Source organism: Ranitomeya variabilis, chromosome 2 (assembly GCF_051348905.1).
Source record: "Ranitomeya variabilis isolate aRanVar5 chromosome 2, aRanVar5.hap1, whole genome shotgun sequence".
In the NCBI taxonomy this organism is placed as follows: Eukaryota; Metazoa; Chordata; class Amphibia; order Anura; family Dendrobatidae; genus Ranitomeya; species Ranitomeya variabilis.
Window position 1 is genome coordinate 442,361,299 of NC_135233.1, and position 17,023 is coordinate 442,378,321.

The following is a 17,023-nucleotide window of genomic DNA, read 5'->3' on the forward strand; positions in this document are numbered from 1 at the left end:
AGATGGGAAGGTGCGGAAAGTAGAGATCAGAGTGTGCAAGCTTGGGGAGAACAAACTGTTCCTCAGGCCCGTTACCGAGCTTGTATTATTTTCCCCAAAGGAACCTAATGGTGGCATCTGTTGACGCCAAGCGGGGAGTGTTCTGCCCATCTTAATGTGCAGAAAGTTAATTGTCATGTTATTCAAGTTATGGCCACTGGAGGTCATCAGTTGTCTACTTTTCATGTTGTTTACCAACTTTCCCTCAGAAGAGCAATGCCTTCTGGGTAAGTTCCGCCCTCATTCTTCTTGTGGAAGATGAGCTTCAGTAGCCATTTCTCCTCAGGTCTGATGAGAGACACACGTGCTCCTGTCTCACTACTTTTCTACCCCTGTCCTAACGGATCTCGGTACGTTTATAAAGGGTTAAATGCATCTTATGTTTGTGTTAGTATCTGAGCCTTATGCAGCTCCTATAGTCATATAGTTAGGCAGATTGTGCTCTGCAGCTTGCAGTTAGGTTAATGTATGTTTACTCTGCATGTAGACAGATGCATCTTTGTATAGAATAGGGCAGTGCTGTTAGAATTACTGTGTAATGCACAATTCTTGCTGTAATGTCCCAGTTATTTATATGATTGCACCCTGTATGTGCATATACTGATATGCTGTTATTCTTTACAGTTTTTCACCAGTCATCCACTATGATTATTCACTGAACATCCACTTTGTACATCAACATCATTCACTATTCGATCATCTACTATGAATACTATCCACCATTGTTGTTCAACGTTATAGTTTATGTTATCATCACCCTAATAAATAAGACTTAAGCATCAACACAGTCTGTTTACTGGGATGTGGATGAAGGTTTAGCCGTATGTTGGAATCCACACAGCATCCTACGTGGAGGAAGGCAGAACAATTACAAAGGGGTTAAGTGAACTCATAATAAACATGCATTGATCACATGCAGAAAGAATTGAAGTCAGCCAAGTGTTCAAGGAAATGTAGACCAAACTGACACTTGAATGCCATCCGCACGACAACTGAGTGCTGCCTTTTTTTCTCTAAGGAGAAGCTTTGAAATTATTATTTTCATGCAAGAAAAACGGATAAAACAAGGACTGTAAAAACTAGCTCATGGATCAAAAATGTATTCAGAACACTGGAAAAATTAAGATTAATTTTTTTTGCTCTTCGGGCGAAAAAACAGATCTGTGAATGAGGGTTATAGCCAGGTACGGACTGGGGATGAAATTCAGTCCTGGCATTTGAAATCACACAGGTCCATGTTGTCCCCTTCCCCAAGAACCAGATGGGATATATTACTAATATTACCCTGGATGGAGGAAAGCAAGATTTACTACAAGACCAATATTTCTAATGATACCCATGGCATGCTGGGGTAAGTGACGGAGTCAGCGACTTTGTACTCCGTCACAACTCTTAACAGTGTGGGTGTCTTGAGAACACCGATTCTGTTAACAACATAGCAAACAAGGCAGCCCATGACCAGACAGGCCCTTCTGGCATTTGCCGGAATTGCCAGATGGCCAGTCCGGCCCTGGTTATAGCAGATCTGACTGCTCTCTCAAAGGAGAAAAAGGACAAAAAGTACACAAACACCAATAACATACAATCTGTGTTTATATGTCCAGCCCTGGGATTGATGGGGAGGAATGTCTATGATTAAGACCATGTATTAAAAACAGTAGAAGTTAACGCTATTTATAATTTATGTCTAATAAAGTAATCTGCATAAAAGTACATAATCCATCTAATATAATAAGTTTTAAAAGCAATTAATTTAAGGCCCCCTTTACGCGTCCATTTAAAACCAGTACCGGAAAACACAGTACCAGTGTCAGTGTTTTGGATCAATGTGCCATCAGTGTCTTACCGGTATGGCAAAAGAAATTACAAAGTTCTTCCTATACTTTGCAATGTTAAACATGTACAGCAAACGGATGGCACACATGGTGCCAACCATGTGCTGTACGCGTTTTACACGTACCCATAGACTTGTATTGGCCCTTGTTATCCGTACTGTTGGTAAAAACGGATATGTCTCTGTGTGGTTTACACAACACGTACTGCAAACACAGACATGTGAAGGGGGCCTCAGAGAGATTTTCTTCAACACTGGAATATTACTGAATATGGTATTCAGTTCATCTACTTACGGCTTCCTAACCCGGTTTGACATGTCGCCAGTATTACCGTACTGGATCTGCCGCACGAAGTCAAAGTTATCACACTGACCGTATAATTTCTGTTGTAATTTAAATCGTTCATTGTATAATTATATGGATCAGGATTGCACTTGGCAACAGAAACATTATTGGTGGTTGAGGTTTCGTTGGTTGCTATAATTGTAAAGCCGGTATACAGTCCTCCTGGGCAGCTCCATGTGAAATTTAGAGATGTTGAATTTAATTGACCTGCACAGTTAAAATCATTTACAGCATCTGGATCTAAAAAAAACACAAAACAAAATACATTTTATTTATATCAGTCAGGATTTGGTCCAAAAGTAGATATCCAGCTGTCAATCAATTACAGTCTGTAAAAAAAATAAGATCAACACTGTAAATATTAAGTCTACCCATAAACTTATGAAATGCTGACAATTCAGTTCAGTAATCATATAAACTCTGACTACAAAAAATCTAAAAACAATGAAGAAGCAAAATGCGGGAATTTTTGCCTACAACTGTAATTGTTAGATCGGTGTACCCCATTCTTTGGTTCTCTATGGATAACAACAAAGCATGGGGGTGGCGGGGTGCATCCATTCATTGTCTACATCATTAACAATAATAGTTGAGTGCACTTGTAAGGAGATGGACATATTGCCCTGCTCCCCCTTGAAGACATCCCTGCTGCGGGGTTCGCCCAGCTGTCCCACCTGTACACCGGTCCTGCAGTGCCTGGTATGTAATCACGCCGATCTGGCTATGATTCTTGGATATTATTTTCAGTATACACCCATGATAGAAAAATATTTATTCAATTAGCATTGTCCTGTAATATCATGGGTTGTTATATTATGCTACTTTGCATTATGTTGTACCCCTGCTAGGTATTCGGTTGTGGGTGGGCACCTGGCTTTTTATGTACCTGGTTATTTTCCAGTAGTTGTCCCCTATCCATGCCAATTACTTGTTCATGTCTGTTGTTTCACATTGATATTTAATAAAATCATTTATATAGGATCTTCATGGCTGTTTTTTCTGTGTGTTTTTGTGTATAATGTGATGTGTAATGTGAATAATGTCTTGTGTACATCTTGTGTCATCTGAAATATAGAGGGATTTTTGGTACTTACCGTAAAATCTCTTTCTTGGAGCCTTCATTGGAGGACACAGGACAACCATGGGTGTATGCTGCTGCTGCTAGGAGGCTGACACTATGCAAAAAAAGGAAAAGGCGTAGCTCCTTCCTCTCAGTATACACCCACCAACAGGCCCAAGTACCTCAGTTAGTGCAAAAAGCAGTAGGAGAAGCGACAGAACTCATATTAGTAAAAGTACCAACTAAACTAGGGCCTCCAGGCCCCAAACACGGTACCAGAACAAACAAGTAGGGAGGGTGCTGTGTCCCCCAATGAAGGCTCCAAGAAAGAGATTTTACGGTAAGTACCAAAAATCCCTCTTTCTTTATCGCTTCATTGGGGGACACAGGACAACCATGGGACGTCCAAAAGCAGTCCCGGAAAAGGGTGGGTAGAAAGGAAATGAGAAAAGGTCTCAGGTCGGCCGGTGTGCGACCGCCGCCTGCAGTACCTTCCTACCAAGACCTGCATCGGACGAGGCTTGGGTATGAACCCGATAGAACCTCGTAAACGTGTGCAAAGACGACCAGGTTGCGGCCTTGAAACTTGCAAGGCGGAAGCCTGGTGGTGAACAGCCCAAGAAGTTCCGACAGCTCTGGTGGAGTGAAATCGCACCCCCGAAGGAGGACGTGCCTCATGAAGATGGTACGATTCTGAAATTGCCGAGCAAATCCAGCGGGAGATAGTGGATTTAGACGCTTGAAGGCCCTTCCGACGACCCTCGGAAACAACAAAGAGAGAATCGGATTGACGGAAGGTAGCGGTTCTAGAAAGATAGATCCGAATGGCCCTGACCACGTCAAGCTTGTGAAGGGACTTCTCCAAAGGATGAACCGGAGAAGGACAAAATGATGGAAGGACTATGTCCTCGTTGATGTGGAAAGCCGAGACCACCTTGGGAAGGAATTCGGGAACCGGTCTAAGAACGACCTTATCCTGATGAAGAATCAGGAAGGGGGAACGGCATGACAGGGCTGCCAACTCGGAAACCCTTCTGATAGATGTAATGGCAATGAGGAAGGCGACCTTCCAAGAGAGAAGGGAAAAGGGTACGTCCTGAAGAGGCTCAAAGGGAGCAGCCTGAAAAGCACCAAGGACCAGGTTAAGGTCCCAAGGATCCAAAGGAGGACGGAAGGGAGGGGCGATATGCGCAACTCCCTGTAGAAATGTCCTAACCTGGTGAATGGAGGAAAGGTCACTCTGGAAGAGGATCGACAGAGCGGACACTTGTCCCTTGAGTGTGCTTAGGGATAGGCCCGAATCGAGACCAGACTGGAGGAAACCAAGAAGATCTGGAAGAGAAAGGGACATTGGAAAAACTTCATTAGTTTCACACCACCGGAAGAACGCTTTCCAGTACCTATAGTAGATACGGGAAGATGCCGGTTTTCTGGCTCTGATCATGGTCTGTATGACCTGGGGAGAGAGACCAGAGATCTTCAAGACTGCGGCCTCAACGGCCATGCCATTAAACTCAGCGACTGAGAACTCTGGTGGTAGAGAGGTCCCTGCGAGAGGAGGTCTGGCCGATACGGGAGTCTCCAAGGAGTATCGGCGAGCATACTTACGAGCTCAGCGTACCACGGCTGCCTTTGCCAGTCCGGCGCTATCAGTATGACTGGAATCCCTTCCAACTTGATCTTCTTTACCACCCTTGGAATCAGGGGAGGGAACAGGAAGGGAAACTGAAACTGGGACCATGGAATTACCAGAGCGTCGTGGCCGACGGCAAGAGGGTCCCGGGATCTGGCGACAAACTGAGGGACCTTGTGGTTCATCCGGGACGCCATAATGTCGACGTCCGGCGTACCCCAGCGAAGGCAAATTTGGTGGAAAACTGCGGGGTGGAGAGACCACTCGCCCGCTGCTAGACCCTGGCGACTGAGGAAGTCGGCTGCCCAGTTTTCGACCCCGGGGATATGAACGGCTGATATGGCCGGAACGTAGCGTTCCGCCCACTGAAGGGTCTTTGCCGCCTCTGCCATTACTTGGCCGCTGCGAGTCCCGCCCTGGTGGTTTAAGTATGCCACGGCCCTGGCTTTGTCCGACTGGATGTGGACGGGGAGACCCGTCAGAAGAGACTGCCAGTGTATTAGCGCAAGGAAGACTGCCCTGATCTCCAGAAGGTTGATGGTAAGAAGAGCTTCCTGGGTGGTCCAACGGCCCTGAGCCGTGTGATGTCGGAAGACTGCTCCCCACCCGAGTAGGTTGGCAACGGTGGGGATGACCTGCCATTGAAGGGGAAGAAATTATATTCCTCTCAGGAGAGAGGAGGACAGCGTCCACCAGGTTAGGGACTGACGAACCAGGAGAGGAAGGTGGACGGGGCAGTCCAGGGAATCCAAAGACCTGTTCCAGGTGGATAGGAGGAATAGCTGGCGAAAGCGGGTGTGGAACTGGGCTCAGGGAACAGCCTCATGGAGGCCACCATCTTCCCCAGGACTCCCATGCAGAACCAAAGCAACTGGGGAGCTGGGCATTTGAGAAGACGGACCGCTTTGAGGAGAACTGAGAACTTGTCCTCTGGGAGAAAGACCCGAGCTAAGTTCGTGTCAAACACCATGCCCAGGAAGCACAGTCGTTGGGACGGAATCAGGGAGGACTTGGTCCGGTTGATAATCCAGCCGAGACGGGTCAGGGTGTCCAGAGAGACCTGGAGACTGAGCACAGTCTAGACGAGAGGACTCCTTGATCAACAGATCATCCAGGTAGGGGATAACGAGAATCCCCCTGGAACGAAGGAGGGCCATGACCGCCCCCATGATTTTGGTGAAAACCCTGGGGGCCGACGCTAAACCGAAAGGGAGAGACGTGAATTGGTAGTGATTGTCTTCGATTGCGAATCGAAGGAATCTCTGATGCCGTACACAGATGGGGACATGAAGGTACGCATTTTGAATGTCGACCGAGCAGAGGAACTCCCCGGGTTCCATGGCGGTGATCACTGACCGCAGGGATTCCATCCTGAAGTGGCGAGGTCAGACGTGGCCGTTCAGAAGCTTCAAATCCAGGATAGGGCGGAGAGACCCGTCCTTCTTTGGGACTACAAAAAGGTTCGAGTAGAACCCGGAAAAACGTTTGTCGGAAGGAACGGGAACTACAACTCCGGCGGCAACCAGAGACGCCACGGCTTGGAGCAAACCGGGTAAATGGGTCGGTTGTTTTGGGGGACGAGAGAGAAAGAAGCGATTTTCCGGGAGGGTAGAAAATTCGATCTTGTACCCGGAGGTAATAATCTCTCTGACCCAGGCGTCGCTGATCACTGACAGCCAGGTGTCTTTGAAGAGAAGAAGCCTGCCTCCCACCCTGGGAAGACTCCCAGGTGGGGGCGACCCGTCACTTAGAATGGTATCTGTTGGAACGAGGTCTGGACTGCCTGCGGGGTGGAGCCCTGGACCTCCACATGGGAGCTGGCTTGTAAGAGGGTTTTCTGCGTTCGCCCGTGGTAGCAGGGCGCTCTTGTTGCGATGAGGAATCTGAGGCTGTAAGCGGCCGAAAGGGACAAAATGTCCGAGGACCCTTTGAGTTAAAGAAGCGTTTTGCTTGGACTGGGGGAGAGAGGTACTCTTGCCACCAGTCGCGTCAGAGATAATTTGATCCAGACGAGCACCAAAAAGCCTGGAACCTTGAAATGCTAAGTTGGTGAGAGACTTTTTGGAGGTAGCATCTGCATTCCATACTTTCAGCCAAAGAATGCGGCGAATAGCGACAATGTTGCTGCTTGCCCTGGCCGAACAGGCTGCTGCATCTAGGGAGGCAGTGAGAAGGTATTTTCCTGCATGGTTAATCTGGTCTGCGAGGTCAGCCAGCTCGGTAGGGGAGGCCAAAGCGAAAATGCCCCGGCGGAGAATCTTGGCCCAGGCACAGATGGCCTTAGCCACCCAGGTGGAAGCAAAACTGGGACAGAGGGAAGCACCCGCTGCCTCGAAAGCTGACTTGGCCAGTGCCTCAATCTGTCTGTCCGATGCGTCCTTAAGCGACGCGCCATCTGGTAAGGAGAGAACCGTCTAGGAAGAGAGACGGGAGATCGGCGGATCGACCTTGGGAGACTCAGCCCACTTAGAAAGAAGGTCGGCGCTAAAGGGATAGAGCACATCCAGATGTTTTCTACCCGAAAAACGCTTTTCAGGATGTTCCCAGTGTTTAGACAGGGTAGACTCAAACTCATCATGGGTAGGAAAGGAGCGAGAGGGATGCTTCACCCGCTTAAAAAAGGCAGAGGAATCCTGGGGAGAAGCCTCGTCTTGTTTTAGTTTGAGGGTTTGCGAGATAGCCGAAATAAGACTATCTACGACAGCCTGCATGCTAGAAGTCTGGTCTGAATCAGAGTCAGAACCGGACTGCGAATCCACATCAGACCCAATATCCTCCTCGGAAGAGGGGAATTGGGAGGAGGAGAGCAGTTTGAGCGCTGCGGAGGGACCCGGAGAACTAGACGAAGAGCCAGAAAGAGTCCTCTTTCTAGAGCGGCTGGCTGATTTGTCTCCCTGAGGTTCAGGGTCAGGTGCGACCGACTCGCCATGGGGGACGGTCGGAGCAATGGTGGCTGTAGGTAACTGTGGAAGACGTTCAAGCACCTGGACCAGGGACTGAGACACCTTAGTCAAATCAGAGACCGACTGTGAGATAGCAACGGCCCACTCAGGGGGTGGGGGAGCGCCCCCATCCCGAGAGTCAGAAGCTTCTTGCGGGGTAGACATGGCAGGAGGACTGCAGGACTGGCAGAGAGGCGACGATTGGCCTACTGACCACTTTATCTTACAACGAGCACAGGAAGGGAGGCTCCAGAAGAGTTGGACATAAGGAGATTCTGCAGCGCTATACTACAAAAAAGACTAAGGGGCCTACAGTGGTATGGATAATACCGAGGGAGGGGCCAATATAGCATCGCAATCCTACTGCACTACAGAGCAGATTTATCTGTGTCCCCCAACGCACGATTCTCCTGTGCATGGAGCTGCAGAAACAGGAAGTGCCAACGCTGAAGAAGGGGCGGAGCTGTGCTGTGAGGATAAGCCAAGGCTCCTGATAGGGCCGTGCCAAAAGGGAAGGGCGTGCCCGAGATGTAAGAGCCATCCTGAGTGGAGGAGGAAAAGAGTGCCGAAAAAGCGCACCCGAGGAGGGGGCGTGGCCGGCCTCTGAAAACGAAAGTAAAAAAGCCGGGACTTTGTGTCAGGGAGAGAGCACTGCACATCTAGTCAGGGGAGGATACTGCTGTGGTAAAGCGGCTGCCGCTGAAGCGCTTGGTACCTGCATGTCCAGTTCCACAGGTAGAGTGGGGAGAGAGGATCGTCCAGGGGCCCGTTGAGAGAGGGGTCGCTGGATACGGAATCCTTCGTCCAGAAGACGGCCTCGACCCCAAAGACAAGGGGGAGGGTCACCGCTGGTGACCACCGTCTTCCTCTCAGCCCACTCTGAGGAGAGGGGTGAGGGGGACTGTTTGGCAAGGACCGCCACCATAAAGACCCTGGAGCACATGAGAGGGTGACAGGGGATAATGTCCTGCCGGCGGTCTGAGAGCTGCGATGCGGACGACACCACACTGCTCGCTCAGCCGCCCTCCTGGGGAGGCAGGGTGGGAGATTGCACCCTGAATCCCTGAATGCTGTATCTGAAAAAGAAAGCCAAAAGGTTAATAAAAACAACAAAACCTGTAAAGGAATTCAAGGTTAGCAACGGATCTGAAGATCCAGGTCCGCCTCCTACAGACACTAAGCACAAACTGAGGTACTTGGTGCCTGTCGGTGGGTGTATACTGAGAGGGAGGAGCTACGCCTTTTCCTTTTTTTGCATAGTGTCAGCCTCCTAGCAGCAGCAGCATACACCCATGGTTGTCCTGTGTCCCCCAATGAAGCGATAAAGAAAAGACATTTGCCTATATAATGTGATAATGTAAGGTATTATAATTTATAGTGATGTGATGTGTGAAGGACATAAGGTAGCGTTTGCATAGAATGTAGGTGAAAGGGTTTGTTTCCCCAGCAACAGACTTCGGGGTCAGGGAGAGCATTAATGTTGGGACCAGCCCACAGGGGGAGGGTTTAGTGTTAGAACAAGTGACCTGCTTCCTGAAGTTAGTCAGAGAAGATACACATTATACAAGAAAAGGTTCCACTCTATCGTGCTAAAGCATGTCAATGTGAAATATATGAATTATGAATAGCAATACAGCTTTTCTGAATATTAGGAAAAAATTAGACGCTTTGCACACAATTTGGCCAAATCTTGCCTGCCCATCAACCAACATCAAAGTGGTCAGGTTCCTACCTACCTATAAATGCAGGCTTTACTGAGAGATGTGTCCACATTCACCCAGGAATTCAGACATCAGCCTAAGAGAGGTATTCACGTTGGATAGGGACACATCAGTTTTCGAGACCACCTTGATGTTGGTTGATGGGCAGACATGATATGGCCAAATTGTGTGCAAAGCATCTCATTTTTTCCTAATATTCAGAAGCAGTATTGCTATTCATATTTCATTTATTTCACATTGACATGCTTTAGCACGATAGAGTGAAACTTTTTTTTTGTATATTGTACATGGAGGTAGCTGTTCCTGCTATGCACTTATTCACACTAGCTTGGAAGTCAGTTTTTTGTTATTAGTCAGAGAAGAGTTAAGAGTCTGAAGAAGTGACAAGTGTACAGTGCTGCCGTTTGGGTGAACTACACAGCAAAGGAGACGATAGGACAATGAGGTAAAGTGACTAGGAACTGGCAGAAGAGGCGGAGTGGCCTTCTATAGTGATGAGCGAGTATGCATGTTACTCAGGTTTTCTGAGCATGCTTGGGTGGTCTCCGAGTATTTTGGGCGTGCTCAGAAATTATGTTTGAGTCGCCGCAGCTGCACGATTTGCAGCTGCTAGACTACTTGAATACATGTGGGGGTTGCCTGTTTGTTAGGGAATCCCCACATGTATTCAGGCTGTCTAGCAGCCGCAAACCATGCAGCTGCCGCGACTCAAACATAATCTCTGAACACGCCCAAAATACTCGGAGACCACCCGATCATGCTCGGAAAGCCTGAGTAACGAGCACACTCGCTCATCACTAACCTTCTACCTTAAAGTGGTCATTGGATAGGATGACGTGTCATGAGAAACCCTGATCTTGATAATCGCTGAATGTACGGACCTAAAGAGGACTGAGATTATGGGACTAGTGAGCAGGGTCGGCGTCAGCACCCGGCGCACCCGGGCAAGTGCCGGGGCCCTGAGCAGGCAGGGGGCCTACTTGCCATCGGGGACACTGGCGCGCTATAGTGCCGGCCCCCGCGAGTGGACCCCCCCGCCTGCTCCGGGCCCCGGCACTTGCGATACTTACCTCTCCCGGTTCCAGTGCTGCAGTGTCTTCCATCCTCTGACTGTGACGTTCAGGTCAGAGGGCGCGATGACGTCACCAATGCGCGCGCTCTGCCTGAGCAGTCGCAGCACAGAGAGCAGGAAGACGCTGAGGAGTCAAGAAGCAGAGCAGCGTCAAGCAACGAGAGGTGAGTATTTCATTTTTTTATTTTTTTTTTAAATATTTGGAGCAGTATATGGAGCTAATTCTATATGGAGCATCTTATGGGGCCAATAATATAAAGAGCATCTTATGGGGCCAATTCTATAGGGAGCATCCTATGGGGCCAATAATATAGGGAACATCTTATGAAGCCAATTCTATAGGGAGTATTATGTGGGGCCAATTTAATATGGAGCATCTTATGGGGCCAATTCAATATGGAGCAGTATATGGGGCCAATTACATATGGAGCGGTATATGGGGCCAATTACATATGGAGCAGTATATGGGGCCAATAATATATGAAGCATCTTATGGGACTAATTATATATGGAGCATTTTATATGGCCAATTATATATGGAGCATTATATGGGGCCCATTATACATGGAGCACCTTATGGGGCCAATTATTTTTGGAGCATTATATGGGACCCATTCTTTAAGGAGTATTATATGGGCCCATTCTGTATGGAGCATCATATGGGGCCCATTCTGTATGGAGCAATATATGGGACTCAGTATACTGTATGGAGCCGATCATATACTGTATGGAGCATTATGTGACGCCCATTATATATGGAGCAATAGATGGGGCCCACCATATACTGTATGGAGAATTATATGTGGCTCACTATACTGAATGGAGCATTATATGGGGTCAATTCCGTATGGAGCAATATATGCAGCTCATTCTGTATGGAGCACTCTGTGGTGCCCATCATACTGTATGGAGCATTATATGAGGCTCATTATTCTGTATGGAGCAATATATGGGGCTCATTCTGTATAGAGGACTATGTGGTGCCAATTATACTGTATGGAGCACTATATGGGGCCATTATACTGTATGGAGCAATATATGGGGCTCATTATTCTGTTTGGAGCAATATATGGGGCTCATTATTCTGTATAGAGGACTATACTGTCCGGTTTCTGAGCTAATGTAGAATGTACAATAGATATCACTCATGTAATGTAAGAAGTAAGTGAAATCTTTGGCATTGTACTATACCTATATTTCTCTGCCGTATCGGTGCATTATGAACTGTGGTATGTGTTAAAGGGACCCACTGGGACTCTTTCGCCCAGGGCCCATGAAAACCTGGAGCCGGCCCTGCTAGTGAGAGTCCTGAGCTTTGATCCAGGGCATCCATAGCAATAGGACGCGGAGCTGCTGAGCAGGTGTAGAGAAACTCACTGAACCGTACTGTGGGGACAAGCTAGGCTGTAACAAAGTAGGGCAAAGCAGTGTGCTATACCGGCCTTGTGAAAAGATGATGTCAGTCAAAAGGATTCTTTATGTGAATGAAAAGTGCTTAAGACTCTGTACTCGCTATCCCTTGTATATAACCCTCATCAAGTTCAGTAACGTTTCCATGTTTGAACAGAAATCTCCTTTACTAATCTGTGGAACTCTTAGTCCTTGCCAGCCAATACCAGCGGCTACCGGCAGCCTGAACAGGCACAAGGCCCACACAGCACTAACACCCAGCCAGGATCCACAATTGTCTGTAGGATGCCAAAGCGAGTGGGAACAGAAGCTTGCCCACGATTACCTCGCTTGGGCATCTTACAGTTCTAAGAAAAAGTGCTTCCATAATTTACTAATTTAAGCTATCCTGTACTCACTTGCACAGGTCGTCTTAGACACCGGGTCAGATTCAGTGATGTTATCGGCAGCTCTTGTATAGACCAGGAATGTATATGTTTCTCCTGGTGTCAGATTCATTATTGTCGCTGATTCACTTGTCACTATTGTATTATTCACCATTGTGGCTGTTGAGGTTACATTGGTCTGGACTCTGTAGCTGTAAGACGTCTGATACTCATCAGGTTTATTCCATGACAGAGATACAGAATATGTGGTCACAGCGCCAATCTGCAAAGAGTTCACCGGCATAGGTTCTTGAAAGAAAAAAAAAATTCACACAATTATCAGAAATTCCCTCACACAATTATCAGAAATTCCCAATATTGCTGGTCACTGCAGAACTCTTAAAAAGTGTCAAAAGATCTTTAGAGCTTTATAGACAATATTTGTTTCTAATAGTTAGATTTCTAATGGGCCTTTTACACTGACTAACTAACTGTCACTATATGGGTGGTCGTAAACATGGATACCTAAGCTACCGCAATGCCCTACAAATAGGTAAGCAACATTGCAAATAACAAGAACTATATACTGTATATACTGTAACATTTGTAATTGGAGGTATTTGGTCACAGTGCTGATCTGCATAGACTTCACTGGCATAGGTTCTTGAAAGAAAAAAAACAAATTCACACAATTATTAGAAATTCCAAATATTGCTGGTCACTGCAGAACTCTTAAAAAGTGTCAAAAGATCTTTATAGCTTTATAGACAATATTTGTTTTTAATAGTTAGATTCCTAATGTTCCATTTGCACTAACTGTCACTATATGGGTGGTCGTAAACATGGATACCTAAGCTACCGCAATGTCCTGCAAATAGGTAAGCGACATTGCAAATAACAAGAACTATATAACATTTCTAATTGGAGATATTTGCTATTATTAATACATCTACTACATTTTGGATCTGTCCTGGCCCCATCCTGATATACAGTGAGGAAAATAAGTATTCCATACACTGCCGATTTTGCAAGTTTTCCCACCTACAATGGAGAGGCCTGTAATTTTTATCGTAGGTACACTTCAACGGGGAGGGACAGAACCTTGAAAAAAATCCAGAAAATCTCATTGTATGATTTTTAAATAATTAAGTTGCATTTCATTGCCTGAAATAAGTATTTGATTACATACCAATCAGCAAAAATTCTAGCACTCACAGACCTGTTAGTTTTTTTCTTTTTAATTTAAGAAGCCCTCCTACTCTGCACTCATTACCTGTATTAATTGTACCTGTTTGAGTGTGTGGAGAGGTGTATTTTACTCCGGTAACGAGTTCAATCAATCGCACTCCAACCTCTCCCCCATGGCTAAAACCAAACTTCTGTATCAAGACATCAGTGACAAAATTGTAGACTTGCACAAGGCTCGTATTTATCTAATCAGCGATTCCTCTATATTAACCTCAGAAAATACTGATGACCTCACTTCCCCTGACGAAGCTGCTGTTGCAGCGATACGCGTGGGGCTCTTGCCTCGCCCCTTATTCTTGTCTCTCCTGGGCGCCTCAATCCGCTGCACTCCCCCGCAGCTCGAGTGGTATTTATCTGCCTAGAGTGGGCTTATTTTTCTCCACCTTGCTTTCTCCAGGCGCAATTGCATATTATCTGTTATCAGTTGCTGCCTATTTCTGTTGGACCAGGTCCACATAGGGATTTGGACATACATCTTTGCGGGGTTTATGCTTATGTGTCAGCCTAATATTGTAATGTGCACATTGGGACTTAGGCTTTCCAGGTACCTAGCACGCTCAGACAATACTGTTATTTAATGTATAGCCGTATATATCATTGTGGGGTCTGTGCCTACATTCAAGCCTAACATTGTGATATGAATATTGGTATTTGGGCTTTCCGGGCATTGAGCATGCTTAGATAACACTGTTACTCATTATTGTCATGCCTATTTTATAGGGTTTCAATTATGTGTGTATATGTTTGCAGCACATTGTGTGTCATGACATTCTTTTTGTTTTGGTTCAATACTAGGAGACTTGACTTATTTAACCTATGAGCAAGAGACATTTTGTTATTTATATCTGTACAGCCTATTATATTATGCATATTTGCTTATAATTACAACTTTTTTTGGTTGTACTATACTTTATTTGTGATATATAGGGGTGTCGCTTATCGGTCCTATATCTTAGGCCCTTTTAAATGGTTTTATCTGTGTCTGACTTTTTTGAGGTGTAATAATAAAAGTTTTCTGATTTTGGATAATTTTCGGGTGTGCATACCATCATTAATCTAGTCTTTTCTCTTTTTTGCTGTATCTAGTTTGCCTTACAAACTAGGTTTTGCGCCCTGTATCATCATCAGTATAGGGGTGCACCCCTTTTACGTATGTTTACTCTGGTATATATGACTCCCATCTTGGTATATACATATGCCAAGTTCTTCCACTGTACTTTAACACATAAAAAAATAAACAATTCTACTTGCATTGCCCAACTCCAACACTGCATGGCTTCTGTAGCCGGCAGCTGACTTCAGCGCGAAAGCCACAAGCAGCGCAAGACCTCACTGCCATGCATCCCCCCAGTCATGGGCACACCGACCTCAGTTGCCAGCCTCTGATTGGTCAGCAGTTTGTACCACAATTCAGCTGAATGTGCATCCTGGGCCGCACATCCAGCTGAAATAGATGCTGGCAGGTCCCCCTCCCGTATGTGGCCAATCGTTATACCGCTGATCGTTCACTTGTTTATAAAGAACTCCAAAATATCTACCGAGAGGGAATTTAGATTGTGCGCTCCAATAGGGACAGTGAGGATGAAGTCTGTATGGTGTTGTGGAATTGATGGCGCTATACAAGTAAAACAAAAACACATAGAACCTACTTGTATAGACCGATGTGGTGACCGGAGAGCTCGGATACCCCCGGACTCCGACTGTTACCACAGTTATGGAGTAATTAGTCCCAGATATCAGGCTCTGGAGGGTGGTGACATTTGTTGTGGAACTTGTCACAGATAAGTTAGTTGATGGATATATCCCATAGCTTATATTATATGTCTTATTCACACCGGTCATATTTACAGGCTCCGACCAAGATAATGTCAGGTTGTTTGTTGTAATTGTGATAAAGGACAAATTTCCAGGTGGAGTTGGATCTGCAGAAAAGGAGAGAAATACAGAGAGGTGAGAACATATCCAGCATCTGTATAATAAGGTAAAAGTGGCGGTAACAGAGGAGAATGGTGATATGAGGATGATAAGGAGCCATTACTGAGCAGATCCTGATGATACTCACATGTGGCCTCGGTCACTGGAGCAGATGTCTGGCTGCAGCTCCCACTGACTGTCTGTACAGTGACATTATATTCTCTGCCTGGTAGTAATCCTGTGAAATTCACTTGTGTGCTCGTCGTTTGTGTTGTGATATTGATGGCTCCTGTTAGACTGACTGTATAATAATCCACTTGTCCTGCTGGTTTTATCCATGAGGCTCCAAGAACATCAACCGACTGGTAATTATTCAGTAAGATGGAGGAAACTTGTCCGGGAACTGAGAATAATAATATAAAATTACAGACAGGTTGGTTATACAGCAGATACCTCTTGTGTAATATCATTATTTGGCCTATGGCAGTAGAACAGTTACAGATGTGCTATGTGACAAATATGTCTGGTAAACAAGAAACTTGACAAGAAACACCAGTTTATAGAACAGCAAGTATAAATGGCTATAACAAAAAAAATCACTATTGATTTACATTAGTGGTAAGATTTGTTTTTCCTTATTTCCTCATTATTTTATTATTAACCCCATCCCATAATTTTTTTTCCACTTTTGCATTATTAATCCTCAACTTTCAACAGCCATTACTGTGAAGGAAATATATAATTAATAAGGGAAATTATAACAGCAGTAGAGTTACATTTAGTTGACAAAAGTGTGAGACTGAATAAACCAGTATTGTAAGCATAAAGAGGATTTTGCTGGAGAAGTCAAATCTGGCATCTTAGCTCCTTGACCATAAGCTTCAAAGGGGTTAGCAAATAGTCTTTACTAGACAGAATATTTCCTATTGTCTGTATAGGGAGACATAGGATATTTGAAATGCCACAACTTGGTTCATTGGCCATTAACAGACAGCATCTTTCAAATAGACCAATCCAAGTCGTCCTGGAAATATATGAGTGGGAGAAGTAAAGTGCGCAACAACGGGAAGAGGGAGGGGGAAGCCCAAACACTAGGGAAGGGGGGAGTGAAGACCCCCAGGCAGATCTAACAACACCCTGTCTGTCCTAAACGTCCCTGTAAGAGTCATGTCGGTCTGGTAGTTGGGGGCAGGTATATCTCGCCTAGATACCGGTCCTATGTGTGTTAGGCTGCTCTGTGTCTTCAGCATACTCATGGGTTAATAAGTGCAGGTTTAAAAGATGACCAGCTGGAGGAATCAGGTGTCAGCCTGGGGCACACAGAATGCCTGTCTGTGTGAGACAAACGTGAGTGAGAGCTATGCTCATGATCTATGTAATGTTAGCTGGGTGGGAGAAGCCCCCCCAGTTGTTAGTTAGGAACGTATCTGTATAGTTAG

At 45.9% G+C, this 17,023-nt stretch overlaps 1 protein-coding gene across 3 annotated transcripts in view; it reads right to left on the minus strand.

Annotated features, from left to right (window-relative positions):
- Window positions 1–17,023, minus strand: part of LOC143806509 (uncharacterized) — a 236,519-nt gene that overhangs the window by 18,724 nt on the left and 200,772 nt on the right. For all 3 annotated transcript variants that reach the window (XM_077287123.1, XM_077287125.1, XM_077287124.1), the window contains 4 exons: window positions 15,733–15,987; window positions 15,320–15,592; window positions 12,456–12,731; window positions 2,169–2,459 (listed from right to left, as the gene is read on the minus strand). In XM_077287123.1, coding sequence (XP_077143238.1) covers window positions 2,169–2,459; window positions 12,456–12,731; window positions 15,320–15,592; window positions 15,733–15,987 — 1,095 coding nt within the window. The remainder of the gene's footprint in view (window positions 1–2,168; window positions 2,460–12,455; window positions 12,732–15,319; window positions 15,593–15,732; window positions 15,988–17,023) is intronic.